The sequence below is a fragment of the Ursus americanus genome, chromosome 1, assembly GCF_024610735.1.
Source record: "Ursus americanus isolate L20-20 chromosome 1, mUrsAme1.1.p, whole genome shotgun sequence".
Classification (NCBI taxonomy): Eukaryota; Metazoa; Chordata; class Mammalia; order Carnivora; family Ursidae; genus Ursus; species Ursus americanus.
In genome coordinates this window covers 63755827-63779393 of record NC_142127.1, presented here as the reverse complement: position 1 = coordinate 63779393, position 23567 = coordinate 63755827, and the positions used below count along the sequence as shown (strand labels likewise).

The 23567-nt window shown below is 34.3% G+C and overlaps 1 protein-coding gene across 14 annotated transcripts in view; it reads right to left on the bottom strand.

Annotated features, from left to right (window-relative positions):
* GULP1 (GULP PTB domain containing engulfment adaptor 1) overlaps positions 1-23567 on the bottom strand; it is a 247233-nt gene that overhangs the window by 15345 nt on the left and 208321 nt on the right. For 10 of the 14 annotated variants that reach the window (XM_087861957.1, XM_087861955.1, XM_087861951.1 and 7 more), the window contains 4 exons: positions 20342-20479; positions 9133-9249; positions 8856-8936; positions 8364-8456 (listed from right to left, as the gene is read on the bottom strand). In XM_087861957.1, the coding sequence (XP_087718083.1) occupies positions 8364-8456; positions 8856-8936; positions 9133-9249; positions 20342-20479 (429 nt within the window). The remainder of the gene's footprint in view (positions 1-8363; positions 8457-8855; positions 8937-9132; positions 9250-20341; positions 20480-23567) is intronic. The other 4 variants (XM_087861960.1, XM_087861959.1, XM_045806304.2 and 1 more) reach the window with 2 other exon arrangements.

Below are 23567 nucleotides of genomic sequence, written 5' to 3'. Positions count from 1 at the left end.
TAAATACATAGTTTAGATGAAGACAGCTTGATATTTTTATTTTGTGTCTTCTTCAGTATTTTGACAAATGGCTAGAAACCAGAATTTGTGGACTCTCTTACAGAAACTCATGGCACCACTGTTTAGTCTTTTATGCTCATAATTCCAAGTGCTTTAATCTTTATGAAGGTACACAGGATCTGATCCCATTCTAAGGGAATGAGGAGCTCTACGCTCAACCACCACATGTTAATTTTGCAGACATTGCTAGGTTCTTAAGGCCTATTAAAAATGAGTGCCCAGGGATGACCTGGGTGGCTCAGTCGTTAAGCGTCTGACTCTTAATTTCATCTCAGGTCATGATCTCAGGGTTGTGAGATCAAGCCCGGTGTGGGCGTGGAGCCTGCTTGGGATTCTCTCTCTCTCTCTCTCTCTCTTAAAAAAAAATGAGTGCTCTTATTTGAGATTCACTGTCTAATAGTTTTGTAGCTTGCTCTTTCAGGAAGCAGTGGCTTGGTGCATTCAGGCCATGGTGAATATTTCAACCTTAGTCTTGTCTAAATATGACAGCATTGATGAAGTGTCATAAAAGGGTTTAAATTCTCAGAAAATGTCGAATACATTTAAGCAACAACAAAAAAATTGCATTATACAGTTCTTTGGTAATAGCCACAGAAATATTAGAATGATATCAAAATTTTATTTTATGCTGTTAATTGTTTGGGTAATATAAATATCCAAATGTACCCTTTTACAATGTAAAACAAACAACTTTAAGCTTAAAATATGATTTATCATAATTATTAAAATAACTCTACTTAGAATTAAATTTACAAAGTAAATTATTTAAGTTATTTAAATTTATATTTGAAATATGTTGTACAAATTTTTCTAGTTGGAAAAATGGTAGATTATAAATAAAACTATAGATGAGGAAATACAATGGTGATGCAAAATATTCTGGGAAATCTTTCTATGCTGCCATGTTGATTCACATTCTCAAAGTTCACTATTATGTTACATTCTCGACATCACTTTTTAAGTAAATTTTAAAAATAACTTCCAGAGTTTAGAATTTACAGCATCATGAATGCATTTTTTCAGGTTTCTAGATTCACAGTTTGGTTATATTGGTCTTTTACTTGTAAGACCTATTATGTTATTTGTTCTTTCAAGAATGCCACAAGTTAAATGGATAGGATTGTCTGCATATCCCAAAGAGGAAAACTGCAACACGAAATTAAATGATTTGATCAGGTACTCATGGTCAGAATTGGAACAGAATACATTTTTCTTCCCATTAGATAGAGTTTACTTCTTTACAATTGTCTTTTTGCAAGTAACAATTATGAAAATGAAGCCGTGAACCCGTAATCATTTTTTGTGGGCAGCAAATGTTCTCAAATCAATGTCATGTTTAAAATTTATGCCTTTGTTTAAAGATTCACATTTGGCTTGTTGTGTAACTGAGAGTTTTCACAATCTGCTCTTACCCATCTTGACTTCAATAACAGTCGAGAAAACGCTAGAGGAAGATAAATAGGCACTTTTGTTTACCCACAATGAAATACACATTTTAGGTTATAATTGTCCTATCAAGTCTAATCAGTGGCCACACAGTTGATTATGTAAAGGTAGAATTTTATCCAGTAACAAACACTTGGTTTAATTGAAAGGGAGACATTTATTTTACTTAGCAATAGAAAGTCCAGTACTTCTAAGGACTACAATTTTATTCATTTAACTTCCTGGCAATAGTCTGATTTGGTTAAAAGCATCTATAGCCAGAAAAGTAAAATGTAAGCATCCAGACATAAGAATCAAGAGGAACAATCTGATTTAACTTGCTATGCCCACATCTTATAATGGAACAATCTTCTGGGGGCATTCATGAGGCTAGGAGGGCAGAATAAACCCTTTTTTTCTGATATAAATATAGGCAGCACTGCCATGTGAATGTAATAAATGGAAATCAGATTGTTCCTAGATAATTAGTACCAAATGGTGGAAACCCAACCTCTAATCTATTGCCAAACCACTAGAACACAGCAAAAAGCAAACAGCACGGTCAAGTAACGGAAATTTCTCAGTGTATCTAAATCACTGTATAAAATGAGGACCCAATTTCTAAAACCAATGAAAAGATTTCCACAATTTCAGTGTGATACAGAGGTATGTAATATGGCTACTATCAAAGGCTATTTCATTTGCCTTAGAAAAGGAACCTATGATTGAACAACAGAGTGGTATTTAGGAGACATGTAAGCATTCTGTTTGTTAAGAACAAGTTCAAAAATAGTATGTCAATTATCCCCGAGAAAATTAAAAGTAGGTGTGTCCTTCATTCATCATGCATATGAGGAATTGGTTTTAAGTAAAAACTGGTTTGGATATATACTGAACATATACATTGGTTTGTAGTTAGAAATGTCTGTTAATTTTAATACTGAGAAAAAAATAAGTCTCTATTTAGTTTTCCTTAGCTAGAGCTAAACTACTCCAGGACCTCACACTGGGCAAATTTATGCTGGGTGTATTAACTCAGACAATAATCAATAGTCCAAATGGTGACAGAAAAAGAGCAAACTCTCTTCATTCAAGTACCGTAATCGTGAGCCCAGGCCTCCTCCTTCAATTTCAGATTTGCATATCCAGCCACCTGATAAGCATCTCCAGGTGGCTGTGCAGGAGGCAGAACTGGCACAAGCGAAAGTGAAATATTAAATCTTTGTCATGCACCTTCCCCAAGTCATGTCTATTTTGAAAAATGGCATCACCAACCCGACGGGCAGGATAAAACCCTAAGGGACATCTGACCCCTCTTTTATTCTACAGCCCCAACCAATCCATCAGTAAATCCTGCAAACTCTACTTCCAAAATGTATAAAGTTAGGGGCGCCTGGGTGGCTCAGTCAGTGTCTGACTTCGGCTCAGGTCATGATCTCAGGGTCCTGGGACGGAGCCCCACAACCAGCTCTCTGCTCAGCCGGGGCGTCTGCTTCTTCCTCTCCCTCCCTTCTGCCCCTCCCCCCACTCGTGCTCCCACGCTTTCTCTCTCTTTCAGATGAATAAATAAAATGTTAAAAAATGTATCAAGTTATATGCACCATCTGAAATGACAGAATTCTAGACCAATTTACTCTTCTATCTCTCCTAGGTTATTGAAATAGTCTTCTGGACAGTTTTTGGGACCTCATTTTGGCCTCTTTACAGACCATGGTGCATAGGTCAGCCAGATGATTCCCAAATCCCCTGTTTAAAACCTACGAGTAAGTTCTCAGTGCAATTAAAAAAGAAAAAAAAATAACCAAAAAACTCCACAGGGCCCTACAAAATCTAGCCCCTGACTCTCTCTCCAATGTCATCTCCAACTTTTTTTGGCTCTTGGTCACTATGCTCTAGGCACAAAGTTCTTGTCACTGTTTCCAGCCCTTTGCATTGACCAACTTCAGTTCTCAATTCAAATGCTACCTTCGCAGAAAGGGCTTCCCTGATCACTGTCTCTAAGAGCCCCATTCTCTCCTATTCTGCTGTATTTCATTTTGTTCATAGCATATATCAGATCTGAATTTTTAAGTTTATTTATTCATTTACCTATGGGTTGATTACCCACCTCCCTCTCTGTTCCCCATAACAGCTGAAATTCACAGACTGCTAAAACCCAACAGCCTAGAATATCATATAACCGTATTTGATATTCAATAAATATTTTATAAGCTGCCATAACAGATCACAACTGTATCTAATGTGTGCAACTGGCAAATGTGAGAAAATAAAAATCAAAGTGATATGCACTGTAATACATAAGACATGTCACTAAGATACTATTTCAAAAAAGGAGCGATGACTTGGTAGGACTGGGAAAAATAAAAACAAAACTACAATTGACACAGTGAAACCTTGAAAGGACTTTTTAGAATTGCTGAAGATTTTCATTAGAAGTTTGAACCAATATTATTTAGTTTGCATCCTCAAAACAAATCAGAATGACCACTTCACAATGGTGTATATAACACATATGTGCATGGCCGGCCACCGTCTCAGAAACAGCAACCTTTCTCTAGGGTGCCTTTGGGGAATGCAGAGAAATGTGTCTATGTTCTCACCCACATGGTGACTCCTTAAAGTACAAAGGTTCTCAGTCTGGTACATTCTACTCAACACGGCCTCACATTTTTCATTTATGACTTAATATAGAATAAAAAATTAACGTTTCTAAAATTGAAATTTCTTATGAGAAGATCTGATTCCTCTGAACCATTGTTCTGTGTTACAGAAATTCAACTACAACTTTGGACCTCTTGCTAGGAAAAATAGCTTGCAATCTTTTAGTTATCTAATCAAAAATGTTTCTTATTTTTCTGATGCTTCCCATAATTGACTTTATCTGCTATTTCATCACACACTGATAAGAACAGCATCCAAACCAGCAATTTGAATTATTTTCATTTTCTACATTACTTTGAATTTCACAATCCCTCCATAATTCTATTCCTACTTTTGTTCTCTTCTCTCCCTCTTCCCAAAGAGACTATTTTAAAGCTTAGATTAGAGATAAATCTTTTCTTTTACTTTGACTAAGACTTGCTTGATTTGGACTATATTGTGTTTGACTAGCAAATCCTGATATTTCAGGAAATTGTTCATACGCTTATTTTTATGAACCAAATTATAGTGTTAAATCATTTACAGAGAACCATTTCTGAATTAGACTGTTTTATATGGCAAAAGAGTTACTTCTGTGTGACTTCAGAAAATTTGGCTCCCAATAGGATCAAGACCCATCTTGCGCTGGTCATTTGAGAAGAGTCTTCTGTCTTGGGGCTTCCTCTCAATAACGCACTGAAAGCTTGGGGAGAACCTGATGCCAAATTAATTTTTATACCAAACCCACCTATATTTTAATTTTGATGTGCATAATGGGATTCATAATTCACTTCACCATTTCTTCAATTCATGCATTAATTGCTGTCTCTAATGCCTTAAACTGCTGAGAACTTTAGCATTTTTGGAGCATTCTATCCTTCAATCTTCTGAGAGCAAAGGAAACAAACAAAGAAAGAAAAGCTATTGAGTCTCATTTCCAGATTCACAAGCCCAATAGGCATTTACTGTGCATTAATTTTGCTACACATGGTGGCACTCTACGACGTATTTTGTGTCCTGGCTCTATCCTATAAAACTGGTGGTCAAATTTCATAACAAAGTTCTACTTTAACAGAAACTTGCTTTACTGTAGACCCACTGCAAGCTATTAAACAAGTTACCTATACTTTAAATTTAGATTTTAATTATCTACAATTGTCTTGTTTTCCAAATTCGATTTTAATAGTTTGAATTATTAACAAACCTTCAAGAGAGTGGATATTTATAAGCATGGCAATATTTCACACTAAATAACTGTGATAATTTAATTTGATTCAGTTAATTTTTAATATCAGAAAATTGGGAGATGATTTTAAGAAATGTGAAATAGAGCGCTTAGTGTTTATTAATTTATTCCACAGCTACATAACTAAAATCGAAAATGAAAAGCAAAAGCATTTGTTCATAATCTCTTCAAAAACTTTTTAAAACATCAGATATTTTTAAGCAACTTAAAAATGTTGAGTCTCTTTCCAATAAAAATCAAATAATTTCTATTTTTTATCTTAAAGATGTACATCCTCCAGTATATCAGAAATTTCAAAAATCATATAAGCCTTTAGAAATGGAAAAATCATAAGACAAGTAATTTTTGAAGTTAAAATAAAGAAAAAACACTAAGATATTACTATGACAAAAGAATATAATTTGAAGTTCTAATTTGAGTTATCTGCATAATGATCAATGAAGCAAAAATTTTTCTACACGTATGTATTAAGTTCAAAAAAGTGGTTTAGAGAAAATGATTTCTCTTTTTTTAATTAAGCCTTTTAGTTATAGTCTCTGAAGCACTCTGTTGAGACACAATCAGTACTGAGATGAACACAATGCTTATAATAATTATTAAATGACATCTTCTGGAGAGCTAATTCTTTTTAATAACTTCGTATTTGAACAATTTTATTGTTTTTTTGTATAATTGACTCTACCAATGAGACTTGCTGAATAACGAACATACAGACAGACTGTGTTTTATTTACATGCCAACTGTCATGCTCATTCCTCGTGATGGCTATCTCAGCCAGAGGATCACGGGAACTAAGGCAAGTGTCATCACTTCATTCCTCCTGACCCTTGCCATTTCTGAACCTGGCTTGGTGACCATTTCAGATCACCAATGCACATGCATAACCCCCAACCTGACCCACCTTCTTCTTAGTTGCCCCAGTGCCAGTCCAGAGCAATCAATGCCTGCTTTCAGGAGATAAAAGAGGGGAGGGCTGTTTCATCATCAACTTGCCCCAGACCCTTCTGCTCCTCCCAAATCTACCTTGCTCCTCAACATGATATCTTAGTTCTCCATCTAGAGATGGAGCTTTGGGTTTGCATCCAAACGGTAATGGATCTTATTTTATTCCTTTGTGAACACAAACACTAAAGTAAAGCTATTACTCACATCCTATGGATTCCAGAAACAATACTTTATTAGGACGGCTTGAAAACATAACTCCCCTTCATTTATGTTTACACTCCTAGTTTGTTTCACAGGATGGTTTTTAGTAAGCCTTCAACAAGACCCAGGAGGGTGTTCTTCCATTTTGGGACCAAAGTTTAAAGAAGGAATTTGAGCTGATGCTCTGTTCCTTGGGACCAGGGAGGAAAGAAAAATATCATAATCTTGATGAGAAGCAAACAGTGATGGTAGTGAAGAGAAAAAAACCGGAAGGATATTCTAATAAAGCCAGCTTCACTGTCCATAACAAAGGTACATGGGAACATACGAACCTCACTCCCAACCTCTCTTATCTTGGCCGTATCAGCCCCACTATTATACACTATATGCCAAGCAAGGGAAATACCAACTGCTTCAATGAGAAAGATGGAAAAGTGTGAGTTTAAAAGAAAGTTCTTTGACCCGTTTCCAGGGCACACCAAATTTGAAATCTTATTTTTTTCCTAAGATTTTATTTATTTATTTGACAGAGAGAGACAGCCAGCGAGAGAGGGAACACAAACAGGGGGAGTGGGACAGGAAGAAGCAGGCTCCTAGCGGAGAAGCCTGATGTGGGGCTCGATCCCAGGACCCCGGGATCACACCCTAAGCCAAAGGCAGATGCTTAACGACTGCATCACCCAGGCGCCCCAGATTTGAAAACTTAAATGCAATTTCTTATAGCAGCATTCCTTATGGTCATGAACGAGTGAAATATTTTAGCACTAGATAGCCGTATACATACATATATATATGATCTAAGCCAATTCATTCCTAGAGTACTGACCTTCATTATAGATATTGGACTGTTAACAAGACTGACTTTGGTTTCCTAGATTGCATAGCAAGCAATCTATCTATATATCTATATCTATCTATCCATCTCTCTCTATAGGTAGGTAGGTAGATAGATGATAGATGATAGATAGATAGATAGATAGATAGATAGATAGATAGATAATTTTCATTGAGTTAGCCTAGAGATTGAACAAACAGGAACTTGCAAATAAAACTTAGAAACAAAAAGTCTTTTTAAAAGTTTGCAAATGCATTGATTGTGTTTCAGTTTATAGCATCATGCTATAAGTCATATATTAAATATTTTTAAAAGGCAAAACAAAATATATACTTTACTAGAGAATACCAGTAGCACAGATAATTCAAGAAGAAAAAAAGTTTTCTAAATATATTTTGCCAGAAAAAATATTGTTTTAAATCACAACTTCCTCCTCCAAAAGATTCCCTTAGCCAAAATCATGGCATCATACATGGTATTGAGAAAAGAATTTCAAATCTATGATAAACCAAAAGCAATTAATTTAACTATAAATATTTGAGTTGTCTGCAGAGACTACCACTCATTTTAGTGTCTGAAATGCAACCGTGTCACCCCCAGTGGAAACCCTTGCTATATAATTAAGAAACCAAAGTCAGTCTTGTTAACAGTTCAATACCTATAACGAAGGTCAGTATTCCAGGGATGGATTGGCTTAGGTCATTAAACCTAAGCTCAGTAAATAGTAATCAACATGAATGAAAGAAAGAATATGTCACAAAGAGAGAAAGAACAAACCTAGGGATGGATCATTCAACAAAACGTGAGGGAAAAGAGCAACATGGAAAAACAACTCCTGTCTGAGCTACCTAGGTAACTTTAACTCTTTAATTAGCATCTTTCATCTCTACCCATGTTTTAAATTATTGATCCCAGAGTATTATAAACATCACAGACCCAATGATTCAGAGACGCTTTACCACCATGAAGTCTCATTTCTAAGAAAAATATGCACATAGTCTATATACTTACTGGAGATGTTGATACTTGGGCTATTCTTAACTGGCTTTCCAAATCTTGTACTTTGTTTTTAAGTTCCATATTTTCGGTTTCTAAGTCTTGAATCTAAAAAGCAATGATTATTGAATAACCTTCAGAAATTTATTCTTGGAAAATACTGGCTATCATATTGGCATTAATGAATAGGATTTTATATTATTTAAAATGTTAATGTACTCTTTTGCACAGGGAAGAAAATTATTTGATAAAGGTTGGGGATTATCAGGAAATTCTAGATCACGGTAAAGACATTTTATTAAATTTAAAATGTTTTTACATGTGTGCAAATTCCACGTTTCTAATACCTCCTCTCTGTGTTTTCTTGTTGCACTGTGCAGTCTGTTACCCATAATCTTGGAGTATAACCGCAAGACAGTGAAACTTGCTTATGATGATTTTGAAGACAGTGGAGAAAGGGTGTAATTTAATTACAAAGGAATCTGATCTGCATGGGAAACCACTTACCCAGCATCTGCTGCTTCTGCTGCTCTGATCCCCATGAGAAGCATCAGGAAGTGAAGCAAAGTCACATGAGAACACTAAGTTCTTGTGGGAATTCAATATAAAATGGTTAAAAACTGTGCAGGGGATCAGGAATGAAAAATTATAGGAACACAGTGAAAGCAGTTCCAATCAGTGTGGGGGAAATTTAATGGCAGGCCTTCTAAATTTGTTTGATGATATGCAAGTTTCCCTGTACTTACATCACATAAATGTGAAACAAAAAGTTTAGTTTACTCACTCTTTTCTGTAATCCTGCAATCTGTTTTCTTGTTTCAACATCTTTTCCTCCAGATTCTAGAAATTTCCTGTATGCCAGGTCAAAAGCTTGGCCAATTGTTAAAGTTATTTCTTCAGCCTTTGTAAAAATCAAAGATTTGATATGTCAGACTGTTTTATGAATCAAGGAAACCATTCACATAAGGTACTTCAAAGAGGCAATGGCTGCAGGTAGAGATGTGGTCAATGAATCAAGTCGTCTATGCTAACATAATAATTCAATGCCTGGCCATACACAAAATAAAAAAAAAAGTTTTGGTAATTAAATGGTTGAAGTTGGAAGCAAGAGTTCTAACCACCTTCTCATCTATTTTATCATAGCATTTTTTCCTAGTTTCTTTTCCTTCTTTCCTCAACTATTTGGTGCCTATTAAATGAAAGCACGGTGCCAACTGCAGTTCTCTTGTTGCTTTGCTACTTATTTCCTCTTCCTAACGAGGAGGGTTGGGTAAACCTGGCAGGTAACTCGAATGAGGCTGACTGGGTGGTGTCGTGGAAAACTTGAGGTATGCCCTCTCAGAGTGGAATACTCAGTTCCAGTTGATTGTTGGCTTGTGGAAATGAACAATTCCACCCCAGGGTTGTCAGATTTTAAATATGGGACATGAGGTCAGAAATCTGAATTTTTCTATGAAAGCTCCCAATTGTATGTGATGGTCAACCATATTATCGTAAAACAAGTGCCTATTGATCAAAATATATCTGTCATCTGAATTTGGCCTCAAAAAAAATTTACAGTTTCTGATTGATCAACCAGAAACTGCCACAAATGTCCTAAGTCCACCAGCTCATTCCTTCCTCATTCATATCTTGACTGGTATCAGTGTCTTGCACAATGTAAACACTAACTAAAAATGTATTATTTTATTAATGTAGTATTAAAAAAGATTAGTAAAGGCATTAATTGCTTTAATGCATCACGAATATGTCATATTTAATTAAAAGATTTCCAGACAACATAAAAACTGGTGGTAATATTAAATCTTGTAAATGCCATGCTTTAATTTACTGCAAATCCTAAAGCTTTGTGATATGCTATGAACAATCTAAATTGAAAATATGCTGTTTAATAACAGATTTTTTTAATGTTTCAAGTTTTTATTTGAATTCTGGGTAGTTAACATAATAGTGTAACATTGGTTTCAGGAATGGAATTTAGTGACTCACCACTTACATACAACACCCAGTGCTCATCACAAAAAAGTGCCCTCCTTAATCCCCATCACCCAAATAGCTCAACCCCACGCCCACCTCCCCTCCAGCAACCTTTAGTTTGTTCTCTCTAGTTAAGAGTCTCTTTTATGAATTACACGGATTTAATTAAGACATTGTCATTTTTGTAGTACACTATTTAAGGAAGGCTTTTAGTCATAAAAAAATATAGTTTAACCCCATTAAATAAAAAACACAAAATATATGCCTAAAATTATATATAAGTATTATCTGTCTTACAAAAAAGTAGAAAAAAAGGGAAAAAGAGAAGCTGCATTAAGGAATATTACAGAAATGAAAATGCCAGATACCAAACTATGTGTGCTCAATGATTCAAACTAATGAAAAAGTATACATATAAAAATATAAGTTGCTATGGTTGTTGGGATCACATTTAATATTAAAACACAGTAAATGTGGTTATAAGAGATTGTGGGACCATCAATTTTTTTTAAATCTCTAACTTCAAAACTTAAGGTAATGTGTTAGCATTTGTTTTACAATAATAAGACATATTTGTCAACCATGGTTGTTTTTTCTACCTTCTTAATTATGGGTTCAGTGTGTCCTCCTACTATGACAGTATGTTACCCTCAAACACTCAAGGTGTACATTACAGAGAATCGTTTCAGTGGTAGCAAGGTTGGTTTATCATTAATCACATTTGACTTCATTATAATTATTTTTTTAAATAACTTTTAAAAATCATATTCTTTTTATGATAAGACATATCTTTTTGATAAGACATCTTTTTATTAAAACAGCATTTAGCTCTCCAGAAAATATTTTGCACACATTACCTCACTTGACTCTCATAATGAATCTATGAGGTAGGGATTATTATTATCCCCACAATACATATGCAGCTTCAAGTCTGTGAGGTCTCAATTTGTGAGGGGAGAAACTGGATTCAAATCCAGAATAACTGACTTTACAAGCTCTCACACATTTTTATAAACAATAAAATGTACAGATCATATCTGCACAATCAGATGTGTTTTGATAAATGCATATACCTATATAACCACCATATCATTAAAGATACAGAATATTTCTATCATCCCAGAAAGTTCTCCCATGCCTCCTTACGGTCAAATCACATTTCTTATGGGTAACCATTGCTAGAATTCCATCACCAAAAATTAGTTTTGTCTGTCCTTGTGTCCATAAAAATGAGCCATATAGTGTGTGTGTGTGTGTGTGTGTGTGTGTGTGTGTGTGTATTCTTTTCTGTCTGGCTTCTTTTGGAGCTTCTCAGATGTTGTATGTATCGTTTGTTTTATTGCTGATTAGTGTTCCATCTAATGAATAAACCACATTGATGTATCTATTTGCCTATTAAGGAAACTTGCATTGTTTTCAATTCTTAGTTATAAATTAAACTGCTACAAACATTCTTCTAAAATCTTTTTGTGGGGATGCCTGGGTGGCTTTGTCAGTTGAACATCTGCCTTCAGCTCAGGTCATGATCTCAGGGTCCTGGGATGGAGTCCTGCATTGGGCTCTCTGCTCAGTGGGGAGCCTGCTTCTCCCTCTCCCTCTGCAACTCTCCACGCTCAAGAGCCCCCTCTCTCTCTCTCAAATGAATAAATGAAATATTTACAAAAATAAAATGAAAAAATAATAAAATAAAATCTTTTTGTGGACATGTGTTTTCAAACATCTGGATAAATATCTACAATAGAAACGCTAAATCATAGAACAGCTCTATTTTAACATTGCAAGAAACTGCCAAACTATTTTGCAAAGTAATTGTACCATTTTACATTCCCACCAGAAGTAAGAGAGTTCTAGTTGCCCCTCGTTCTTACCAATATCATATATGGACAGTCTTTTTAATTGGTCACCTTACTGGATGAGTGATGCTATCTCAATGTGTTTTTAATTTGAATTTCCCTGGTGAATAATTACATTAGCCCAGTTCCATGAATGACTAAGCTAAGATTACTTCCCCCCCCCGATCATTTAATGAAATATAAAGAGCAAGAATATTTGTTAAATTCAAAAAAAATTATTTCAAAAAATTATTACAAGGCAAACATGAAATATAATAAGAATATATAATAAATAGCTTACAAATAAAGCCTGTGAAAAGACTAGGTGTAATGATTCCTTCTAGTAATAGTAATATATGATTCTTTTGACACATGAACCCTTTTTGACAATTAGTTAATGAGAGAGGTTTTAAACTTTGCCTTATTTACATCTCACTTCACATAAAGGAAAATATGCTGGTGACTGAGCCGCCCAGGTGCCCCTATTGCCACCTTTTTTTATTGTAGTTTTTCTGATAGTTGTATAGTGATACCTCAACTTAATACCTCATTTAATTTAATGGATACCAATGTTAACATCTTTTCATGTGCTATTTGCCATCTGACTATCCTCTTCAATGAAATGATCCTCATATCTTTTGCCCACTTTCCAATTTGATTATTTTTATGCTGTTGAGCTTTTAAAGTTCTTTGATACAAGTTTGCAAATATTTTCTCTCAGTTCTGGGTAGTCTTATCTCCTTCATAAGTTCTTTCACAGAAAAAAATGTTTATTTTTGATAAAGCTCAATTTGCCCCTTTTCATTTATGGATCCTGTCTTGCGTGTCAAGTCTAAGAACTCTGCCTATCCCTACACCCTGAATGTTCTCCCTGTCTCTTTCTTTAAATGTTTTATAGTTGTGCATTTTACATTTAAGTCCATGATGCATTTTCAATTAATTTTTGCATAACATATGAGATCTAAGTCAATATGCACTTTATTTGTCTATAGAGATCTAATTTCACAAGCACCATTTATTGGAAAGGGCATCTTTTGCATTTTGCATGTGTTGTGTTGCCTTAGTACCTTTGTCAAAAATCAGTGGGGTATATTTTGAGTTGATTTCTGTATTCTCCATTCTGTTCCATTAATCTATTTATCCATCCCTTCACCAAAACTACAGTCCCGATTACCATAAGTATGTTTTAACAATTCTAGTTCCTTTGCCTTTTTATATAAATTTTAGAATCCTCTTGTATCTACAAAAAAACCTTGCTTTGACTTTGACAGGAATTCTGTTAAAGCTGTACATTAATTTGGAAAGAACTGACATATACTAGATTGAGTCTCTCAATCCATGAAGATGGCATATCTCTCCATTTATCTACATCTATTTTATTTCTTTCATCAGCAATTTGTAATTTTCAGCATACAAGTACTCTACAAGTTTTACATCTTAGGTTACATTTGCACCTATGTATTCTGTTTTTTTTTAATATAATTGTAAATTTTTGTATCCATGTGCTCACTGCTAGTATATAGCAATACAATTAATTTCTGTATATTTATCATGTATTCTGTCACCTTGCTGAACTCATTTATTAGATCCAAGTATTTTTTTGTAAAGTCCTTTGAATTTTCTACATAGACAATGATGATACCTACAAATAAGTAATATTTCTTCCTCTACTATCTGCATGTTTTTGATTTTCTTATTTTGCCTTACTGCAAAGTTTAGAACTTCCAGGACTGCATTTAGTAAGAGTGGTTAGAGCAGAAATCCTTGCCTAGTTCTCAATTTCATGAGGAAAACATTCAGCTCTTTCACCATTAAGTAAAATTTTATCTATAGTTCTAAATGTTCTTTATTGAATTGAAAAAGTTTCCTTATATTCCTATTTTTCTGAGAGTTTCTAGCCCTGAATGGGTGTTGATTTTTTTTCAAATATTTTTAAAGCACTGATTGGTATGATCATATGTTTTTTTCTTCTACAGCCTGTTAATATGGTTGATTACATAGTTGGATTTTTAAATGTTGAACAAGATATATATCCCTGAAGCAAATTCCACTTGGTCTTGGTGTATAATTCCTTTATATATTTTGCAGAATTATATTTGCTAATAATTTCTTAGAAATTTTTGCATCTATATTCCTGGAGGATATAGCTTGGTCTGTACTTTGTTTTTTAGTCTTTCTCTGGCTTGGTATTAGGGAAACATTAGTTTCATAAAATGAATTGAGGGATGCTCTTACCTCTTCTGTTTTTTGGAATAGGTTGTGTAGAATAATGTTAATTCTTCTTTAAGCATTTTACAGATTCCTCCAGTGAAACCATCTAGGCATTAAGAGTTTTCTTTTAATAAGTTTTAAATTATAAATTCAATTTCTTTTATAGTTACAGGGTTATTCAAATTATGTATTTAATATTGGGTGATTTATGATAGTATTTCTTAAGAAATTGATTCAATTCATCTATATTGTCCATTTTTTTCATATTCCGTTATCTATAGTATCCTCTTATTCTTTTGCTATCTGGAGGGTCTGCAGTGAAATCTCCTGTTTCATTCCTGACATTGGTAACTTGTGTCTTTTTTCTTTTTTATTTTGCCAATCTCACTAAAATTTTGATCCTTTTATGATTTTCAAAGAACCAGCTCTTTGTTTCATTAGTTTTCTCTATTGTTTTTGTTTTCCATGTTGTTAAATTCTCCTTTATCATTGTTATTTTCTTCAAGCTTATTTTGATGTCTTGTTTTCTAGGTACTTGAAGTAGGAGCTTAGATCATTGATTTGAGACGACCTTTTCTTTCATGTGTTAATTTAGTTGTCATAACTATTTCTCAGCACTGTTTTAGCGGTATCACTCAAATGTTGATAACATTCTATTTCATTTATATACAGTTCACTGTATTTTAAAAGTTGCCTTTGAGAAATCCTCTTTGACATATGGAAAAATTGTAAGTTTCATCTCCAATTTTTGAAGAATCTTGTTATTAATTTTTAAATTGATTTCTTTGTTGTTGTTTCAATTCTATAAAATGTTTGAGATTTATTTTACAGCCCAGGGAATGGTTTATTTTGGTACATGTTCCTTTGGCACTGGAAGACCATATGCATTCTGCTGTTGTTGAGTGTTATCTTGTGTTTCCTTTCAGTTCTATCAGTTTTTATTTCACTTACCTTATAGCTTTATTGTTTGATTATACATGTTTAGATGGCTTTCTTGGTGGTATGACCCTTTTTTCTTTATATAATGCCCTTCTCTGTCCCTCATAATTTTTTTTATTTTGAAGTCAACTTTATATTATAGTACTATACTGTTGCTTTATTTAAGTAATGTTTGCATGATATATATTCTTCTATTCTTTTCTTTTCAATCTTCCTGTATCATCCATATCACTGTATTTGCAAAAAGTTTCTTGTAGAAAATGTTATGTCTGTATTAGGTTTTTTAATTCACTCTGACCATCTCTTTTATTTAGACCATTTACATTTAATGTGATCTTTGATACACTAAGGCTTAAGTTTGCCATTTATTTTTTTATTTTTTTTAATGATTTTTTATTATATTATGTTAGTCACCATACAGTATATCCCCGGTTTCCAATGTAAGTTAAGTTTGCCATTTAAATTTTTCTTTTCTGTCACCTATTTTCTTTTCACTGTATTGTTGCATGTTTTTGAAATTTTTATAATAAAATTTTGATTAGCCTAAAGCACTTTATATGTATCTCACTGTACAGCTTTTTAAATGATTGCTCTAGGATGCATATTATATTTATATAACTTATCACAGTCTAATAGTGTTGTCATTTTTCCAGTTCAAGTGAGATATAGAAAAGTTTCACATCCCTTCAACTGTCCTGTTTATAATATAATCACCTTACATATTTCCTATATATACATTTAGAATCACATCAGAAAGTATTATTTACTTTTTTTTTTTTTTAACCCATACTCCCCCTACCTTCTGGTAACTATCAGTTCTCTACAGTTAAGAGTCTGTTTTTGGTTTGCCTCTCTTTCTCTTTTTTTCTCCCTTTGCTCATTTATTTTTTTTAAATTCCATATATGAGTGAAATCATATGGTATTTGTCTTCCTCTTTTTCTCTGGCTGACTTATTTTGCTTAGTATAATACTCTGTAACTCCATCCCTGTCATTGCAAATGGCAAGACTTCATTCTTTTTTATGGCTGAGTAATATTCATATATATTCTATACACACACACACACACACACACACATACACACACACACACCACTTCTTCTTTATCAATTTCTGTTATAGGACTTGTTTATGTCTTGTGTCTTCAAGATTTTTCTTTGTCTAGTTTTCAATGTCTATGATGTATCTTGGCATGGAATTGTTTGGGTTTATTCTGTTTGGAGTTCACTTATTTCTTGAATCTATAGGTTTATGCCTTTTGCCAAAATTGGGAAGGTTGCAACTATTATTTCTTCAAGGCTGTCTTCTTTTTCTTCTTTTTTCTATTTTTCCAGGACTCTGATGACACATAAATGTTACCTATTTTGTTATAGGCTCAGAGATGCCTGAAGTCCTGTTTTCTTTTTATATTATTTCGTGTGTGTGTGTGCCTGCAGTGTGTGTTGTTTGTATACATGTGTGTGCATACATTTGTCTATTATCTCTATGTTGTTTAAATTGGGCACTTTGTAATATCTCCTTTTTCCAGGTCACAAATTCTTTCCTCTGTCCTCTTCATTCTGCTACTGAGCCCAGACACTGAGTTTATCATTTGATTATTTTAGTTTTTCAATTCTAAGATTCCTAGTGGGTTTTTCTTCTACCTTCTATTTCCTTGTTTAGATTTTCTATTTCTTTGATAAAATTCTGTACTTTTTAATTTGCCTCAAGAGTGCTTGTAATTGTTTATTTTACCATTTTTAAGATGGTTGTTTAAAAATCTTTGGTAATTCTAGTATCCCTCTCATCTCGGTGTTGGAATCTACTGGTCATCTTTTTTCATTTAGTTTAACATCTTCCTGTTTCTTGATATAGTGAGTGATTTTCAACCAACTCTTGGGTATTTTAGATATTATAAGACTCTAGAAATTACTTTAGCTTTGTGTTTTAGTGGCTTACTCTGACACCGTTCCAGTAGGGGAATGGCAATGGACAGCACTACTTCATTACTGCCTGGTGGGGCAGAGGTTCAGCTTCCGCATTTGGCCTCTCTTCATTGCTGCTTGGCAGGGCTGGGTACTCCAGCTCCCCGTGTGATCCTCATGGGGAGGACTGTTACCATGGAGGGAGGGAGACTCATTAATACAACATGAAAGTTTACAAAGTAGTGAATTCTAGTTTTGTGACATACTACAGTTTACCTATCTTTCAAACTTTCAACAACTTTACAGAAGTACTAAAAAAGATACAATGAGTAGATAAGACAAAGGCCCCAATAAGAGTGGATGGGCTCTGGAACAGGTCACAGTTATAAAAGTAATATAGCATGATGGAACCAATGCTACAATGGTTAATCTAAGGTCTTAAATTTTAATCCCGATTCCGTTACTACCTAGCTTTGTAAATTGGTAAAGCCATTCAACTTCTCTGGCCTTGGTTGTGTAAAGAGGAAAGAGTTTTGCCAATTGGGCCATTATTTATTTTCCTGTTTTAATCCTCCATGATTAGCTATTTAAAATGAGAATTAAAGAGGATGGCATGTCAAAAGTTCTACATATGTATCAAATCAATTTTATAAATATAGTCCTTATTATGATCAGAGCAAATAAACCTTGAGGTGAAATGATATAATGAAATTTTGAGGAAACATAGCCTCTTTGAGTTCACAAAAGTCATGCATGCTTATAGCTGAAGAAGTAACCTGGACCTCTTTTCAAAGCCCAGATTTCCATCTACCTGCAGCAGAATCACTTGGTGAACTTGTTAAATACAGATTTCCTGAGATCAAGACCCAATCTATAGGAACTTTTTTTTAAGTGAAAACTAAAGAGCCCTCTTTATGAATATTATATTTGCTAATAGTTGTGAGCCACTGCTTTAGGCTTCAAGAAATTATTTTTAACACTCAAGGAAAAAAGCTAATATGCTATACCAAAGAGAATAATGGGTCAAGGAATTTAAATTCTTGAAATGAATTACAAACAATTATGATTAGGGTGAAACAGAGTTTATACTTTTGAAATACTATAACTATGCAGGGACTCTGGTAAGCTTATGTTTTAAATAATCCAATAAATTTGGATGGAGATTAAATAAAAACATGTGACACAAAACTGTAAGAAGGCTAATATTTATAATGAATTCTAATTATGAGTATTTCAAAGGACCCTAAGGCCATTTATTTCTATGTGTAAAGCAAGAATGAAGGACAACAGAGTTTACTGCCTGGTATAAGTGGTAAAGGTTATTATATCTTACACGCAGACGATACTCAACAAATATCAACTTTCATCTTCTCAATCACATAGAGAAAAACATCTGCAAATGATCATGGTTAAGAAACAGAATATTAAATATAATGCATTCACTCAACAGGATAAGTTTCAAAAACAACCTGAACTTTATATAAAATGCCTTATGTGGGCACCTGGGTGGCTCAGTCAGTTAAGTGTCGCCCTTGGCTCAGGTCATGATCCCAGGGTCCTGGCATCGAGCCCTGCATCTGGGCTTCCTGTTCAGTGGGGAGTCTGCTTCTCCCTCTCCTTTTGCCCTTCCCCCGCTCCTGCTCTATCGCTCACTGACTCTGTTTCAAATACACAAAATCTTTAAAAAACAAATAAATAAAATGCCTTTTTGTACATATAATATTGTCATATGGGTGAGCATATTTTTCTGATGAGATGTTCCATAATGATCATCAAAACCTCAAAAAAGTACTATGATGCCAAGAACCTAGCTCAGTAGTTTGCATTTTTAGAGCATTATAGCTTAAAAGATACATATAATAACTTACTCTACTTTTTGTAAATTTTTCTATATGGTCGTTTTTTCTATAAGGAAAAATTCATTGAGCATCTATTGTCCACCTAATGTAGGAGTTACATGGACAAATAAAAAGGTATTTGCTTTCAAGAAGCTCATGTACTGGGGCACCTGGGTGTCTCAGTCAGTTAGTTAAGTGTCCAACTCTTGGTTTGGGCTCAGGTCATGGTCTCAGGGTCATGAGATCAAGCCCCATATCAGACTCCGTGCTAAGCGCGGAGTCTGCTTCTCTCCCTCTCCTTCTTTCTCTGCCCCTCCCCCTGCTCATGCACCCTCTCTCTAAAATAAATAAATAAATCTTTATTTTTTTAAAAAAAAAAGAAGCTCACATACTGGAACCAAAGGAATAAATTATGTAAGAGTGATAATAATATTAATCCTTTGCTATTTTTAATAGCAGAAAAATAAGCAAGTAAATGAATTAAGTTCTTTTTTCCTGTCTAAGTCAATAATGTTGTTGTTAGATACTCTTCCTTCATTAAAGCCATTAATGGCTGCAATGTGTGCTTGGAATTCCTATCTTATGTTTTATAATAGGACGTCAGACTAGATTATCATTAACATTAGCCAATGCTTATAATCAAGATGTAGGATTTTCTGAAGATTCCAGATGATTAAAAGAACCACTACAGTACTTAAATTTAGAATTCCCTAATTGACCTCACTTGCTGAGAACTTTAGACTACATTTGCAAGCTAACACACATGCATGCAGGCAACACTCATGCACATACAATTCTATTGCCTTTCATTATATTGAGTTTTCTGAATAATGAAAATCAAGAATCAGATTTTCAAAGTATTGGAGATTTTTTTAAAGGAGCCATACAGATTTTATTTCCTGGAGTTTAAAATATTTATTTTTATCATATCCATCGCATTCTAGAAAAAAAGAAATACTCCGCTCACTGTTACTCTTTGCATTATGTGCCTATTACTAAGTCATATTTGAGATCAAAATTACAAATATATGATTATAAAAGAAATAAATGCATAACATAAGCAGGCATGACGTTCTAAAGAAAGAAATTCGCATGCAAGCTTCTGCCCATGAACATGAGAATTCAGTTAGGGATGAAATCCTGAAGTACATTCTCATGACAGGATGAATCTATTAGTGTCGTTAAGTATTTGCAGACCTTATTCATTTCCAAATACTTTACTAATGCCGGAAACAAGACAATTCCTGGCTTGTAAAACAGAACAAACCACCCTAAAACATCTGGCATACTTACACACTTTTCGCTGTCAAATACATAGCACAAATGTTTATTTGACTCAGAATCTTTGCATATGAAAGTGAATATCCTCTTGTCAGTTTTGTCATCTGCACAAAATGATATTCTATGAAGCTGGCAATTGTGTTGGACTTCCTGTGAACACAAATGGAAATAAACACTTAAAGAGATTTTTGTCCATTTTCTGAAATACCAGCTTGTGTTAATAACATACAACTTATGACTTTAAAAGTGAAACAATCATCTGTCAAACTTCAGTTTATAATTACGTACACCCGAACTTAAACAAATACGTAATGGAGATGGACCGCCTGACTCAGATTAAACTAAGGTAGTCATCTCAATAGGACTTAGAGGAACACAAGCAAAATACAAAAGGATCAGAGGTGCATGGACTTTCTGACTTGCAAGGGATCTTAAGAGACAATTATTTTAAACCCTGAAATTTTACTTAGAAGAACATCGAGACCCAGAGAATTAAGATACTTTCACGAGGTTATAGTATCAGCAGAATCCTTTTTTACCGGAACGTTTTCATTTTATCTTACTTCTACTCACTAGCATTTCAGTTTAAAACATAACTTCATCTGCACACGATTTCCTATGAAACATATACGCTTTCAACCTTCGTTTTTATATTGTATTTTACATGTCTTCATGAGGAAGGTCTACATATCAAGCATTTAAATTACCGAATCAATCCTACTAATCAGAAAGATAAGTACTGCAACTAGATAGAGAGAGAGAGAGAGAGATAGATACATATAGTTTCAGTTTTATTTTTCATATATGTACATATATATTATATATACATATATATATTACAATATATATTCTGTAACTATGGCACCTGTTACTACATCTTTCTAAGTTCAGGGTTTGATGTGTCAGTTTGATGAGATCTGATCACTCTGATTTCACATTATTGCTCACCAGACTGAAAATGACCATGTAAGATATACAGATAAATGTTAAGAGAATTTGTTTATAGCACTGTATTCTTTCCCTGCATACAAACCAAATGGTAAGTCATCGAAGGCAAGCGTGCAAATTAGAATGAGGAAGTATGCTACATGACTGTAACGTTTTTGTCATTACTAGATCGCTTGATCCACCCATTTCAACAGCAGGAAGGAACAATTACAAAACGAGGCGCTCAACTTACTGAGGCATCTGGTGAGGACATCTTCCTTTTCCTGTGGTTCGCGCTAACATGGACAATGGCCACATTTGTCTGAGACTATCCTTCTCCTATACTTTGCCTGATTGACCAGTCTTTTTCTTGCTGACATATTTTTTTGTTTTAATGTTAATACAGTCAATCAAACAATACCGTTCGGCCACACTGTAGCTCCCAAATACAGCAGGTAGACACCAGTTTATTAACTGCATAATCATGTTAATGACATATAGAGGAAATATCATTACTATATAATATAGAAAAATGATTCATTTTTTTCCATTTGTAGGCGAAACTACAAGTAACACGAAAACATACCATTTACAGAGGCTGGTGGCAAAATGTACACAGGCCCTCGTTCACTCACCAACCAGTATGATCACAGAGAGCCTTTGGTAATGACAGTTGGGAATCATCTTAATTTTTGTTTAGATTAGCAGAGGTATCTTCCTACAAAAGAAGACTAGGAAGCTAAAACTTGTGATTTTATTATTTTTGTGAATTTTTTATTCTTGAGATAAATCTTTGTGATTTTTAAATGTAGCCCTAATTTTTGATGAGACAGGATAGACTTGAGAACACAATTAAGCACAGTGAAAACACGATTATACTTTAACACTGGCCATATTTTATTGGAGTTGGAACAAAGAATAAATAAATCCCCAATTCACCTATACCACCTCTCTCCACCACTGCATAATCTTCGTTTGAAGGACAAGTGAGAAAAGAAGAAAGGGAAACACAGAAAGAAAAATATTGGAGCCAAATGAGATTGCTTTTCACTTCTGTTTTCATCCATCCAAATGGCATAGAAAAATACTCTATTTTCTATGAAGTCCATGTTAGATTAATAATGAATTTTTAAATCCTGCCTCATACATGTATATATATTTTTAATTCTCACTTTTTTTAAAAAAGATTTTCTTTGTTTATTTGTGAGACAGAGAGCGCCTGCAAGCACAAGCAGGAGAGGGAGAAGCAGGCTCCCTGCCAAGAAGGAGCCCGACAGGCCCCTGGAATCATGACCGCAGCCCAACGCAAACACTTAACCAACCGACTGAGCCACTCAGGTGTTTCGGCAAGTACGTTTTACTATAAATAATTTTAAGAGCATAGTATTTTTTTTTCATTACAACTAAATAAAATAAACCAAAATAAAATGAATGACAGATCTTGTTCTGATTCACTTAGGTCTCCCCAAATAGTGGTTCATAAATGCACATCTGTGAACAGGCTGTATCAGAGTCACACAGGGAGGTGTTTTTGGCTTTGTTTTTTAAGATATAGATGCTAAGTCTTGTTCGGCAGATTCTGAATCTGAAAGTCCTGAGTGGACTCCAGCAATCAGCATTCCCAGGACCTCCTAGGGGTCCCGATGCTCAGCAGAGCCAGTAAAAACTTCTTTAGGTTATTTTTTTTTTTAGTGGATCCAAAAAATGGTACATTCTATGTATGGATGAAGAGTTCAGATACACTATGTTCATATGTAATATATGGGTAAAGAGTCAGTTGCTCTCTATTCAAATGCAATATAATTGAGTTTATAAGACATTTCAAAGATTTTTAAACTCCAAGATTGTTCTTCGATTTGGTAGGGATTAAAAAAGAGATTTTCCCCCCTATTTAAAAGCTTGGGAAACTTATCTTTTTAGGGAAAAATTCAATTGGGCCTCTTGAAAATTAGCTATTAAGTCTAGGAATTTGAGACTGTGGGATAGGGAGGAAAAAGCTTTTGTGTTACTGATTTGGGTAAGGCAAAATATAATACTCAAAACTCAACTGGCAAATTATACTGAGTTGAATCCCACCTCACGGATGTTTTGTAAATGGGATTTAGGGTGCAGGAGGAAGTTACATCTGACAGCCAAAGTTTAGAGAACAGAGTGATATGCCTGACAGCTGTCAATGGGCAACTCACTATTACGGAAGACTTACTATGGGGGACTTCAGAATCACCAACTGATAACATTGAGCTATATTTGCATTCCCATGATCCATCCCTCTGTCTCTTTTTTACACACACACACACACACACACACACAC